At 37.5% G+C, this 15482-nt stretch overlaps 1 protein-coding gene across 3 annotated transcripts in view; it reads right to left on the bottom strand.

Moving 5' to 3' along the window:
* Window positions 1-15482, bottom strand: part of PAX3 (paired box 3) — a 104906-nt gene that overhangs the window by 19164 nt on the left and 70260 nt on the right. For all 3 annotated transcript variants that reach the window (XM_021002837.2, XM_021002839.2, XM_021002838.2), the window contains exons 6-7: window positions 7320-7485; window positions 5066-5280 (exon numbers count right to left, since the gene is read on the bottom strand). In XM_021002837.2, the coding sequence (XP_020858496.1) occupies window positions 5066-5280; window positions 7320-7485 (381 nt within the window). The remainder of the gene's footprint in view (window positions 1-5065; window positions 5281-7319; window positions 7486-15482) is intronic.

Genomic DNA, 15482 nt, shown 5'->3' with positions numbered 1-15482 from the left:
CCGATTATTCATTGAGTCCTTTTTTAAGACCTGGCCAAAACAGGAGGTCTCTAACTATAAATATTACCCAATGGGGAAACTCATTAATAAAATGTAAATTTTCTCAAAAAATAAAATCCTTGATAATTTAAACTTATTTTCTTATTTTGTTATTGGTTTGGGTCCTAAACCAGAAATCAAAACCTGCCCATCTGCTCAAACTAAGCAGGAAACATGTTCATAATAACTCAGATTTAGCCCAAATGTATAAAAAATGTCTGAACCAAGAGGGTCCTTGAAATTTGTGGGCTCTGAATTTGCAAATAGAACTTCCTCTTTTCAAGGAGGAAAGGGTCTAAAGAAAATGAATATAGCAAAGTCTCAGAAAACTTCTTGGATATCAAATGGCTCTGTAGGAAAAAAAATTTCAATGATATAAGAGCAAATGAATCAAAACCATATGGTTCAAATTTTCCCTAAAACACACATAGTTTGAAAAATTAAGGAGGAAAAGTGCTTGGCAAAATGTGTTTTAGGTTTTACCAAACCCAAAACATTTGAAGAATCATTTGCAATGCTTGATGAACCCAAAATGCTGCCAGGTTTGCTCAGTCTTATATACTCTACAACAGCACAATGAAGAGCTTCCTAGAAACCTTATAGACCTCTGATACTGTATTTCACTGAAGACATCATTAGAGGATGCTGCCAAAGAATTGTGTAAGTTTGCATAGCTTTCTGCTAATTTGATTGACTAAGGATTTTGTTCGAGGGACTCTGGGAGGGGATATTTTTTTTTTGGTTGCTCCGCAATTCATTTCTTGGGATGAAAAACTCATCTGAAGAATATGGGCTGAAATGTTCATCAGTCCCATGTCTAGGACGTGTGATTGTATTTCCTCACACTCCATGTTCTAAGTTAGCATGTCTTTCCCCTCCACATGCAGAAAGGTGCTAGCAAGCAATGTGTTCCATCTGTATGTGACGGGAGGTACACTTCTTGACTTCCCCACCCACAGCATTCTTACCTAAACCAAGAGAAAATCAAGTTTGAAAAGCCCCTTGCCACCAAAAGAGAGGATCTACTTCAATAAGTCTTTTTAGTCTTTGTGCTAAAGTATACTGAGTCACCCATTTCAAGCCATTTACTCATGAGATCTATGAGATCTCTACGGCCTAAGAAATCATAGACCTTTGGAGTTGGAAAAACCTTCAAAGTGTCTGTAATCCAACCTTACAGCCGGGGAAAATGGCCCAGCCTTTGCTGATCTATTGAGCACTGATTTTTTTTTTAATGAAAGTTTCCCCTAGACATGAGAGAGAATTGGGGAAAATATGAATGCCACTAACAAAGAGTGGATGGGCTTGTACTTTGTGATGGAGGAAATGAAAGATGTGAATTCATAATCTTAAGAAGGTTTTAATAATTTGAAATGAGACTGTGATTTTGATTTTTAGTTCTTCAATTAACTTGCTCTGCAATTCAGAGCAAGTCTTCTTATGCCTCTCTTCCCCTAAAGAAAAAACAAGAATTATTCTCAACTCTGCTTGACAGGAGCTCTGAGGATGAATTAAACAATCATGCCTAGCAAGGTCCTTTCAGCTATTTTTTGAAGAATATGAATAAAATTACAACATATTTTGTTCATATTCATAATTCCTAGTTTTTAAAACCTTTTTTTAAAATTCTTAGATGAAATGTTGAAAAACAAAACTAACACAAATGTCCCTTCCCATAACTTGATGCATATACACAAGTTATAAAAAAAATCCTCTCCACTCTTATGTAATCTATTCATTTCTTTTCTAAAGATAAAGTAGCATTATTTGGGTTTCAAGAACATTTGATTTAATTCATACTTTCAGCAACATTATGGCTTATGGTTTCCAAGTTTGAAATGCCATCAATACTTCAAATTCTCTGATTCTAGGAAAAAGAAGTTATAGAAAATGCATAAAGATATCTCACCCATTAAACAGTTCTCATCAAACAGAATCCAAATGTGTTTACTATAACTACTCAAAAAATATCAGCTTCAATTCGGTTTGGCTTTATAAAATTAATGAGAACAGTGCTTGGCAGAAGTACAATGTAAATCTGTCTAAACCCAGATCTTAGAAAAACAGGCAGTATGAGATGAAATTGAAACTAAGGCTTGGAACCACTCATCCTATTTTCTCACATGAAATGTACTCCTTTCTCTCTATATGGGAGAACGAATGAAACCATTCTCCCATCGTGGTGGCTAAGGTATCATCACCCTTTCTTCAATGTAATGTATCTTCTGTCCTTTTCAGCTAATGAATGGAGTTGTATCATGAGGAGTAGACAGACTTCCTCCTCTGTTTGGCTTCTCATTGATGCCAGTATGACAAAAGTGGGTCCCTTTGCCCTAAATAAAGTTATTTCTAATACTGTGACCCATTCCACTGACTACAGTTGGACAGAGCTACAAGCTGCAGGGGTCTGAGTTCTGCTCCTAACTCTTCTAACTTATGTGAACTTGTTTGATTCAATCACTTTCTGCCTTGATTTCTCCAAATTTACATGAGGAAAATAAGAATAGGCTGCCTAAAATCTGCTTCTTCTAGTTCATTTAGGCTGTTGCAAAAACTAATGAGAAGCGGCAGCTAGGTGGTGCAGTAGATAGAACACCAGCCCTGGAGTCAGGAGGATCTGAGTTCAAATCCGACCTCAGACACTTGACACTTACTAGCTGTGTGACCCTGAGCAAGTCACTTAAACCCACTGCCTAACCAAAAAAAAAAAAATCAATGAAAAACTGTTTACTAATGGTGGCAACCCAAGGAAGAAATGTTTACTAGGAATGCAAAATATCCCTGTTATACTGTGATGAGTAGTCGTAAAATGAGGAAAGAGGAAATTTGGTATGGTTGGAAGAGTACTGCATTAGGGATCAGGAAATCTGCCTTTCTTGATCTATACCACCAATTCCCTGGGAGGGCCTATGCAAGTCTCTCTGTCTCTTTGGTCCTCAGTTTCCTCACCTATAAAATAAGGGGGTAGGTAGATCTCTTCCAGATCTCAAATTCAATGACTATCACAGTGAGGCAAAACTGCACAACGGAATTTTGCATTTCCTGTTAAAGAAATGATTTTTTTTCTCCTTGGAGGATGAGGTTTCTTGATGCAACAGTGACAGTGTTATTCTTATCAATGCCAGTACCTCTGGCCTCACTGTTCTAAGGTTATGGGATGGGTCCACAGCTGGAATTTATTTTCATTTCAATATTCAGCCAATGGGGAAGTGGGGGCAGGGCATCAATAGCCTAAGATTATGGGGTGAGTCTCAGGTTGGAGTTTATTTTCATTTCAATATTTAGATAAAATGTGTGTGTGTGTGTGTGTGTGTGTGTGTGTGTGTGTGTATACCTAGAGTCACTATTCTAAAGTTATGAGATGTGTCTCAGGTTGGAGTTTATTTTTGTTTCAATAAAAATAAAAAGGTTTTTCTATGGTCCAGAATGGCTGGTGCTGAAACTGACTCTGATAACTGCTTCTGATGGATTAACTCAGGGTGCCTAAGAGATTCCTAGAAGAAGCACCTCCCCTCCCCATCCTTGGAATCTGGGCACTGGAAGATGAATCTGCGAGTGGACTGCCATGCTTTTTGTTAGGAGTTGCGTTTGGAAATACCAGGACTTCGAAACTAAACTTATTAAGGTCTCATTGGAATCCCTTTCATTGGTTTTCATGTTGTTCTTTTTCAACTGAGGTTTAAAGTCATCTCCATCTCTCCCTCCCCCTCTTCCTTTCCTTCCCTCTCTCCCTCTTTTTTAATCCCACTATGTGCTATAGGAATCTATGAAACTTAATTACATTGACTGTTACAAAAAAGGGCTTATGAACTTTTGCCTTTAGGCAGAAATGTTTATTTCATCGCCTTTGCTATTCATTCTTTTCAACCCCAACGTCTTTGAACTTTTCAGCTGCTCAGAGTTATCACCGTTGTGCAGAGACCAGGAACTCCACTCTGGAGATGCAAACCACAAGTCGGAGCGAAGGAAGGAGGCAAAGATATATGAGTCGTTATTTTGGCCACCCTTTGTGCCATTAAAATCTCATTTTCTGCCTATTAGAATGCCCTCTCCCTGCTCAGACAGTGGTGATAGTCGGTGATTAGTGTGTAATTGAGTATAATTGTCTTTTCACTTTTCATTTGTGTCATTCTGTGCCTCTCTCTGTTTTTCTCACCACTGAGAGGAAAAAAAGGTTGAGGAAAGATAAAGCTGTTAAAACTCTCCCTCTCAGCCCTGAAGAGATTCCTGATTGTAATTATAGATTGCAACCCCATCGGTGACATTTCTCCAAATTCCATGGACAGCTATTGCCCACACCTGGGCTAAGCTCAAGCTAATAAAATCAAGGCTGTGTATTTCAACAACTGCTAATAATGTCAACTTCAGACAGATGCCACATGTAGGAAATTTAACCAACCTTCTGACATGCCATTATCAAGGCAATTTATTAACACGATTTCCCAAGGAAAGCTCATAGTCCAATGCAAATTAGAAAAACAATTATGACATTCAAATATTTGTCTATTTCCAAAGAGGGGCCTTTCTTTTAATTTGTGCATTTCTAACTCATTTATTCCAGAGTACAGTGGGCATCACCTGGGGCTCTCTCCACATGACTTGTTTTCCTTCTCAAGTTGTTTTGTCAAAGCTCCGGTATTTTCTTAAAGGGTCCTTTTTTTCTGGAAATCCTATCAGCTGACCAAATTTCATAGAAGATGCCAATGTTTGTGAAGTTTCCTAACCAAGGAACAGGACTAGGGAGTGGAGAAGGCTGCACATTACAAATGCCTTGACAACTCAATGTAAACACCAAGTCTGGATGATTACATTAAAAATCACTTGAAATTAAAACTAAGCTACAACTTTTGATGCAGCCAGTGGCGGGGGGGGGGGGGGGAAGGAAACTAGCAAACTAAAATCATGTGGCTTGTATAAAGAATACATTATGGTTTAAATTTGGCAATTCATTATACTGGTGCCTCAGGGAATAGACGATTTGGTTCTGGTATACAGCAAATCCTCTGTCTGGAAACACGGGACTGACCTGAGGTGAAAGGCCATTGCCAATGGCGGGGTTCATGGGATTGGAAGGCCCGGATGGAGGCACAAAGCTGTCTGTATAGCTGGAAAATCCATGTCTGGTGCTGGGCAGGCAATATGCAGAGCTGCTCTCTGGATTGGATGGGAGCGTACTTTGGTGTACAGTGCTCGGAGGAAGAGGCTGAGGTCTGTGGACTGTACTGCTGGGGTCAGAGACAGCTAAAATGAAAAGAGACATTTTTAAGCGGACGTTCATTTCTTTTGTGTTCCAGCATAACAACCTCAGCATGGAGGTTCATCGTTCATTAACTGTACCCCAAAACTTTAATCGTCAACGGGTTCTTAACTTGCCAGTGTGGAATATGTAGATGTGTCTGAACACATAGTTTTATACTTTCAAATTTACGCATATATAAACTATATCAACCTGGAATTATCAATGCTTATTTCTCTGCGTAAACATATTTTTCTCTATGCCAAGTGCTGAGCATTCTATATATTGATATTATCATTTCCTGCTTGAATTATCAATTGGGTAGGCCAATATAGGAACAGGAGGTCTCAAATTTCTGACAACGTATTTTAAGGGACCACCTCAATATTAACCAAATGATGATTTAAAATACCTAAAATAAAATTCAATTCATCTCATAGTGATGTTTTAAGTTTCAAAATTATTGTGTTTATAGCTAATATTCTTTAATCAATCAATAAACTGGCAAATATTGGTTTTTCCAAAAATTACCTAGTAAAGTGCCATTCCTTTATGATTGCAAGCTTGGATATAAATTCAACAGCAATGGATAGATCTCATTCTCATTCATGAAAGTTCATCAGTTTCTAAGAAACTACTGGAGAATTGCATGATACCACAGCATGTTATCAACACACACTAAAATACAGACACACTCCACCTGTGTTGATCATTCTTTCCCTTACTCTCCCTCCCCCCCAAAAAAAAGTGTGTGTGTGTGTGTGTGTATATATATATATGTGTGTGTGTGTGTGTGTGTGTGTGTGTGTGTGTGTGTGTTTTCAGTAAGGTAATTCTCTTAGGGAGAGGTTATTTCCATAACAACATTATAAATGGAAAATTAGCCAAAATTCGGATTACAAAAACTCAAATGAGTCTTTTTTTTTTTCAAGTGAGTCTTCATAGAGATCCGAGGCTAGAATCAGACTGGGTTGCTAACCATTAGCTACTGCTCATATTTAGGCAGCTAGGAGGTGCAGTGGAGAGAGGGCTAGGCATGAAGTCAGGAAGGACTGAACTCAAACCCAGTCTCAAACACTTACTAGCTGTGTGTCCGTAGGCACTTGACTGCTGTCTGCCTTAGTTTCCTTATCTGCAAAATAGGGATAATAATAACAACCATCTCCTAAGATTGTTGTGAGGATAAAATGAGATATTTATAAAGTGTTCTGCAAACTTCAAAGAGCTATATAAATGTTAGCTATTATTACTGTGATTATTATTATTACATAGTGAAGAAGAAATTATGACTATGAATTTGAAGAAGTTAGGCTAAAAGTTTTAAAAATCGAATGTGATTTTTTTTTGGTTTTCTTTTGTAATCTAAGCAGCCAAGGGAGGCAATTCAAGCTGCGTGTTTGTGAACGGGATGGTTATTAACCCCTTATCTGTGTACTGTTTGTGTGACCATTCTCCTGTGATGTCTAACAGCCCTAATGAAGGGCAACAATTAATTGGACACTAGGGCTAAGCAGGGCTCGTCTCCAGGGACTGTCTGAGAGATGTTAGAATAGGGCACCCAGCCCTATTGAGTTCAGATGGTTCTTCATTTAAGTGCATTAATGATACAATTGTGAAGACCCAATCAGAATGATGTTCCTACTAAAATGACCGATGTCTACATAGCACAGGTTAGCCAGGGCAACTTTGTGTAGGCTACTCCCGTATACAATGCTCCTTACAGGAAACAAAAATGTGACAAAATATGACTAGTCTATGAATCCCCTTACTCTTACAGATTCTAAATAGAAGGATGGATATAGATGATATAATGAGCTGGAGAAGGAAATGGCAAACCATTCTAGTATCTTTGCCAAGAAAACCCCACATGGAGTCACAAACATGAAGAGTCAAACACAACTGAAATGACTCAACAACATATGTGTGAATGTACATATATATAATATGTATATTGTATATATATACATATACATATATATACATGCATATATAATCTTAACAAAAGTAATTCTATTTTAGTCTCCTTTACTTCTTTCCAACATACCTTGTGGGATTGATGTAGGCTGATACGAGGTCTCCGACAGCTGGTATGTTGGGAGCGTTGGCATGGCCGTAGGAGGGAATCCCCCCGGAATTAGATGGTTGAAAGCCATCAATTGATTGGCCCCAGCTTGCTTCCTCCATCTTGCCCGGCGGTTGCTAAACCAGACCTATGGATTTAATTTAAAATTTGAGGATTTCATTGATGAAATAATAGTACATTCATAATGAATTTTTCATGCAAAATGGATTAAAGACCCTTTTACTGACAAGGGGAAAAGGAGCAAAAATACTCAGCCTTCTGTTTTCTTTGGGACTTGGGGTGGGGTGGGGTTTGGGAGGAATAGAGAGAATAAGGACAACAAAGTTTTAGGGGTCGGTGAAAGGACTTCAGGAATTCTCATTGGTCCTGTATTAGCTTTGTGGTGGTCAGAGTCCAGAATGAGTAAGCAGGAGTAGGTACAACAACAACCTATCCCTGCCCACCATCACCATACTTTCACCCACCTCTACATAGATGGAGAGATATAGATATGTCGATATGTTATGTGTATGTATATGCATTCATGTATAGTATATGCATTTATATGTGTATATATGTATACATGTATTCATTCATATATAATTGTATATAAATATAAATACATCATATACTTTCATACATTATGTACATTCATATCTACATATGAATATATACATAGAGTGTGTGTGTATACATACATACACATTATATGTGTATATGTATATGTGTATACATATATATATAAAACCCTGAATACAATAAATAACAAATAAAATACTAAAACCTTGGCATCTAATGACACAGCATTAGTAGATGGGGCACAGAAACCATATGGTCAGGGCTTTAGATTGACCATATGCTCCCGATGCCAATGTTTTCAAAGGCTACCCCACTGACTATGCTTTGCCACCAGATTTCAGGTTTTATTGGTCAGCCTGTGAATTTCTTTTTTTTTTCTTTTTTTCTTTTAGGCAATTGGGTTTAAGTGACTTGCCCAGGATCACACAGCTAGTAAGTGTCAAGTGTTTGGTCTGAGGCCGGATTTGAACTCAGGTCCTCCTGACTTCAGGGCCGGTGCTCTATCCACTGCCTGCCCCTCAGCCTGTGAATTTCTATGGCCTTTGTATGCACAGTTCTAGAGTATCCATAAAAACTTTGACAGAACACAAAACAAGAAACGGTGTTGCTTTCCATTCAAACTGTGGGACATTATAGTACTCCTAATGGGAATAAACAAGGTAGACTAAGGAAGCCGAGTGTTCAAAATGAGGGGGCATAATATGCTTATGAGGCTATTTTTGAATTATTTTATGACTATGAGGAGACAAAAGGACAAGAGAATAAATATTACCAAGAAATCCAATTTCTCAGAAATGTTGACATAAAAGATAGTTTCTTTGTGCTATTATTTTACGCAGACATTACACAAAACTCTGAAATTTAAGAGGGGCCCCTAGAAAGATTATGCCTAGAGGTACATATAATTTTTTTTAAGTCTCCTTAAAACATTGTTCTGATTACAAGCTACTTTCCCAGACTTATTTAATTTTACTCATCTTCACACACTGTAGTCTAACCACACTAACTTACTACTTCTCAAACTCAGCATTACATTTCCCTCCTCCACGGATTTGCTCACACACATGATTTCCTCATGCCAGAGACAAACTCATTTCTGCCCCCATTGGATCCTGAGCTGCCTTTAAGAAGACTTACTACTCCTTCTGAAGTATGTCCTCATCCTTCCGGGCTAGAAGTTCTTAATTGTGTGTGTGTGTGTGTGTGTGTGTGTGTGTGTGTGTGTGTGTGTGTGTGTGTATCCTGGATCCCTTGGGCAGTCTTGTGAAGATTATGGGCCCCTTTCCAGAATAATGTTGTTAATTCCATTAAATAGCATTTATAGAATTACAAAAGAAATCGATTACATTGAAATAGTTATCAAAATACTAAACTTGTAACAAGGTCATGGATTCCAGCTGAAGAACCTTTGTGTCAAACCTTCTCATTATAACCTTCTCGTATATAGTTTTGGAATCAGAACTAGAGGGAAAGCAAGTGGTCTAAGGTTACACAGCTAGTAAGTCACAAAGCTGAATTTGAACCCACTCAACTCTGAGTTCGGTGTCCCCTCTACTACATCACCCTCCCTTTGCTAAATAGCAAAGTGGTCTTGGCTAGTCATTTTTTATCTCTCTAGGCTTCAGCTCCTTCTTCCAAAAAATAAGAGACTTGGAAGAGATCTTCCCTAATTTTAACATTCTAGAATCTACATTAGAATAACATGTTCTTGTGTTTCCAACAGATCCATCCATGGCATCCCATATTGGCCATTACTCTCATCTGTTGTCTTATGTTTATATAAACTAACAAATCACTGTCCTTCATTATAAAACATTAAGTGGATAACCTCAAGGTGTGAATGGCATCATGTCTTCTGTAGGTCTTGCCAACTTAACACAAGCCCAGGCTGAGCTGCTTGTGCTAATGTAATAGCTCTCAAGCCATGCCACTTCCTTTGCCCATCTTCTCTGGTCTCCAAACAGCCCTCCTCCCACTGCCCCTATTTACTCATGATCATCATATAGAAAATGGAGAGAAGAAAGAAGGTGATGATGGCAGTGACATCTTGCTCACCCTTCCCATATGCCAATATGGACAACCAGAGTTGTCAAAAGGACAACCAGAGGAGAAATAACAATAATTGCTAGCATTTATATAGAGCTTTAAGGTTCACCAAGTGCTTTTTTTAAATGTATTTTTAATTTATGGAATAAAACAATCATATCATTAAATGCTATAATTTTAAAAAGATAATTGCACATGAAACTGCAAATCTATTTTGTACAATTTGCTATTTCTTTTATAATTATTATCTCATTTTATTTATCTTCACAACAATCTAAAGGGTGGGTGTTAATATTGCTATCATTTTAGAGGTGAGGAAACTAAGATTGAATGACTTGCCCTGGTCACACAGTTACTAAATATCTGAGCCTGGATTTCAACTTGAGGCTTCCTGAATCCAGGTCCAGTGCTCTATCCACTGTGCCCCCTAGCTGTCCCTGCAGAATATGTGAGCCTACAGGGAGAAATCAGAGCAGGCCACATTTTTGTTCCAACCTTAAACTCAAAGCCAAATATTTATTATGAAATAGTCTGAGTTCCAGACCTGATGTATGACCTTGAACAACCAATGAATAATTGCTCCTAGAATATTGAATGCTAGAAGTAAAAGGAACCACAGAGTCTAGCCTGTGAAAACTGTGATTCATACAGATGAAGTCATATATTCAAAGTCACACAGCCTCTTAGAGGCAAAACCTGGGCCAGACACCAGTTTTCTTATCTCCTAGCCCAGTAGATTTTGAATCCTGTGAATTTTCTTCTCTTTCACTTCTAGCTTTCCTTCTATAAAAGCAGAATGATCTTATTTACCTAGTTTAAAGAAACAATTTAACGAAACAAAACATTCTCATGAAAGCATGTAAAAAATAAGTATTTTGCACATCATAAAATCTGCTAAGAGACATTCTTTCCCACTAAAACTTTATCACCTGTGATTATTTGCATAGTAACAGCTACAATAACTTAAGCCAATATAATATTACAAGAACTATAAATCCCCAAGGTTCAGGCCATCAGCTGATCGCCAGAGAGAGAAAGAATTCTCTTTCTATTGCCCCCTACTAAGCTATGATATAGTATTACATAATTTGATACATTACAAGGGTGAAAGTGGAGTTTCTATTTCTCTAAATGTTTTTGTCATTTGCCAACTCACTTCTCTTTGGAGGAAGATGCCAGATAAGTTGAACAAATAGTTCCTGGGGACACAACAGTGGTAGATTTTTTTTTCTAAAATTCAGAATTTAGCAGAAGTAACTCAATACACCTTTCCATGTGAGGATAGACTGAAAAAAAGCACTAAAGTAAAAATATTGCAGGTTTATTCTCATCTCCTAACATAGCAAAGAAGAAGATGAAGAGCTGACATTTATGTCATACAAAATTTTATTTTTATATGTGTATGTACATGTATGTGTGTGTGTGTGTGTGTGTCTGCAATATTGTTAGAAACACATTTCCTCAGATACTGTGTTTGACAAAAAGGGTAATTTGGGTTAGGGTCAGGGGGGTTGTGTGTTTCTTTCCTTGTTTTTCATTTTGTTTTATTTTTCATTCACCAAAAACTGAAACCAGTGACCACTTTAGTATTAGTAAAACAGAACCATGTTCAGTTCCCTCTTTTCCAACTCATCTTTACCCAAAAAAAGAAGAAAAAAAGGCTTTTGTGCTTGCATTTTTATCACCAATTGACTACTACCTTTTCTTCCATGCTGGGTTGAGCAAAAGATCCATATGCTATATGTTGTCGGGAATTTGTTAGGCCGTAGATCATAGCCATAGTGTGAGGCATGATGTCTCTCAAGGGAACTGAGGAAGCCGTAAGGAATGTAAAAAGTCACTGGGTTAAAGCCACACTAAGACAGCTGTTATGTTAATGAGGGGTTCTGCTTTTTTGGCCCACTGTAGGTCACTGATATGGAAAAATACAAACAAGTAGGGAGAAAAATTTGTTCATTTGCTCCTAAGTGATTTTTATTTTTTGACACTTACTAAGCAGAAAGATTTACATGAGATCATACAACCTCACTTTAAGGTTTTGAAACTTATTCTGTAATGCAGCTCCATTTTCAGTAAAAGTAAAATAAATATTATCTACAAAATACTGTATGTGCTTTTAAGTGGCCTCATTCACTCTCTTTGGTTAAGAAATTTTAGAGATTGTTATTTTTTGTTTAGTTAACAACAGGCAGACATGCTACTTTATGAAGAGACTTATCTCAATCCATTTTCATTCATTTTTAACACTAGATCATTTCTTGATTAGGAAATGAGGAATACATTGTCCAAATTACATTGTGCAAACTTGAAAATGTCTGCTGTCCTGGGAGACTAATAATTCATTTTTCAAATTTACTTTTAGGACCAACCAGAAAATTCTATCACCTCCTCCTCAAAAAAAGCAAGGGTTTTCAAAAATTAGAATCAATTCAAAAATGTGCATTAGGTATTAAATTAAAAAAATCTAACACTCTTATGAAATATTATGTGTTAGTCTTTTCCTCCTCCTAGACTGTAAGCTTTCACTTGAGGGCAAATTATGTATCACATCTAAACTTTGTAACTCCCTCCCCCAGCATTAATACAATGCCCTGCATACAACTGGTATTTAATAAAAGTTAGTTTTATGATGTTGCATTATATGCAATGCACTGTGCAGGATATAGTTCCATCACAGGACTATATCATAGCTATCTTTGTATTCTCAGTATCTTTCATAGTACTTTCTACATGCAAGGATTTGAAGGATCTCTGGTTTTATGTGGGAAATCCCAGTATAACATTCCCTCACCAACTCATAATAACCCTTCCGTGACATAGCAGATAAGTGCCATGGAATTGACTGATAAACAGTGAGATGAAGTGACTTAGCTAGGGTCTCCTAGTAAGTGCATGCAAGAGGCAGGATCTGAGTTCATGTCTTTTTTATTCTAAGTCCAGCATTCTGTTTACATAGGCTTAATGAATGTTAGGTTAGTAATAATCATTAATAAATTATAATAAAAATTAAGTAAATAAATTAAACACATTAATTTATTATTAAATATTTGTTGAACGGTGACTAGAATGATCTCTGAACCAGCAACCAAGAAGGAATTAAACTGATCAGAACCCAGTGGGGCTCTGCTGCTCTGAGGGAGCTGACTTACTCTGCAAGGTCAGAGCATCTTTCCCAGTACAGAGACAAGGCAGAGGTTGCAGAAAAATAGATGACCCACATGGTTGTCTCAACCCTTGCTTTGGTTGTGAGCACTTTAGCATCTAATATAGAGTGTGCATTTTCCAAGTGAGGAAAATTAACTACTAGTAGCCTAGAAAATGTGCTTTGTTAAATTGTACCCTACTGTCCTAGGAGGCAGTCCACTATTGACATAGAAGGCTCTAATACACTCTGCTTCACCACCAATAATAATATTTTGCACTAAAGTCAGACTTTCCCTGAAGGCGTTTCCCCTGTGTTCAAAGCACTGTGGGAAGCATTAAAATAGTATAATTAGCAAAGAGATGGAATATTTGCTCATAGATTATTTGTTAGAAGGGACCCTTGAAAACCTCCTCACTTTTCATAGGAGAAGACCAAAACCCAAAGATAATCTCTTGGAATTAGGGGATGATAACTTGCTCAAGGTCACCCAGGAAGGCAGTGACAGACGTGAGGCTGGAACTCAGGTTTCCTGACGCCGAGGTCTGTGCTTTCACCTGATTACACTTCCTTAGATCATCCACAGTCTATTTCTGGATCCTACATGGCCTCAGGGGCATCATTTCAGTGCCTAGCCCTTCCCCTGGACACAGTAGACATTCAATAAGTATTGCTTAATTGCCCATCTTGAGCATCAATTATTACTGTAATGTACAGTGACAGCTAAGAGAAATTTCCAGTGATGGAATGATGGACAAACCAGAGGCGACTGCATTTTAGATACAGTAAAAAATAAAAGATGATTTTTTAGAAAAATAAACAAATAAAATGGTAAAATTACTTGCAACAGAAGAATTGAATAGCTTGAAATCTTACCCAGAATAGAATATTCTCCTAGCAATGACAACCAAAGACTGAATCTAGTCACCCCTTTCCTAGTAATACTACATTTTAAAATCTAAAACTAAGACTTTGCAAGCAACTTTCTTCAGTTGTTCTGTGTTTCTCTAAATGTTTTGGCTGTTGTTTTTTTTTAATGTATATATCAAGATACAAGTTTTCATGCCTCTCCCTAACTAAATAGCCTGTCTAAGCCTTAGTTTCCTCATCTATGAATTGTGAAGATTAGACGGGATGATCTCTAAGGTCTTTTCTAGGGTTAACATTTTTTAGTGTTTAGCATAAGGTCACAAAGCACTGCACATAGCAAGTACAAAACAAATGTTTGTTGAATTAATGAATCCTAGTCAGAACCTTAACTAGTGATTTTGGCCCCAGAGGCAAGTAGCCCACAAAATGTCCCCTCAGATCCATTTCATGTCAAATTCAGTTGCTGAGTATAGAGAACAACACCTCATTAAGGGGAATCAGAAACGCCGATACACCTCAGAGCAGCTGCTGGGGAGGTTGCCATCCAGTGGGGAAGAGGCAAACAGTCAGGCCAGGAAAGAGCTCACCTGAGGTGAAGCCTCTGAGGATAGGAAGTGAACCGTCTGCTAGCTTCAAGTACTAACTGATTATTCTTCGTAAGTGAGTCTCAATATGGCATAATGAATAGGTGGCTGATGTCAAGGTTAGAAAATTTCTACCTCTGATACATAATAACAGTGTCACCTTTGGCACATAACTGTCCCCATCAACTCCCTATAGCATTTCTTAAACCTTTTTTGTGTCAAGGACACCTTGAGTAATCTGGTGAAGCCTATGCACCTCAGAATGCCTTTAAATGTACAAAATAAAATATATGGGTTTACAAAGGAAATTAATTATGTAAAATATAATTATCAATTTAAAAAAGTTCCCAGACTTAAGTTAAAAAGCTCTACTCTGAGGCAATAATTGGCTACACTGTTGATGATATACATTGTAAAAAGAATTCCTCACCAGGAATTCCCTATGTCAACCAATCACAGGTTCAGTAACATGATAGATAGATAGATAGATAGATAGATAGATAGATAGATAGATAGATAGATAGATAGATAGATAGATAGATGGATGGATGGATGGATGGATGGATGGATGGATGGATGGATGGATGGATAGACAGTGTGGTAGGTGAAAGATGAAATGACTGAGGAAACAGAGGTTCAATCTTATGAGCATGTCGATTTATTAAGCGATACATGGCAACTGCCCAAGAAACCGGGATTTTCCTCAATAGATAGATAAATGGAAGATTAGGTGAATGAATGAATGAATGAATAGCTAAATAATTGTTGCTAACTAGGCGCTAAGCTCAGTTGTTTCTACAGCCACTGGAAGAGTGTACATGCTAACAGTACCCTCTAAATTGTGGTAGCCTAGACCAAAGCCCTGGTTATACCATCCTAGTTATTGCCATGATCCCAGTCAGCAGTAAAAATAAAAACAACCAG

This window comes from Phascolarctos cinereus, unplaced genomic scaffold, assembly GCF_003287225.1.
Source record: "Phascolarctos cinereus isolate Bilbo 61053 unplaced genomic scaffold, phaCin_HiC Scaffold_7;HRSCAF=346, whole genome shotgun sequence".
Lineage (NCBI taxonomy): Eukaryota > Metazoa > Chordata > Mammalia > Diprotodontia > Phascolarctidae > Phascolarctos > Phascolarctos cinereus.
This window is presented reverse-complemented; position numbering and strand designations above follow the sequence as displayed.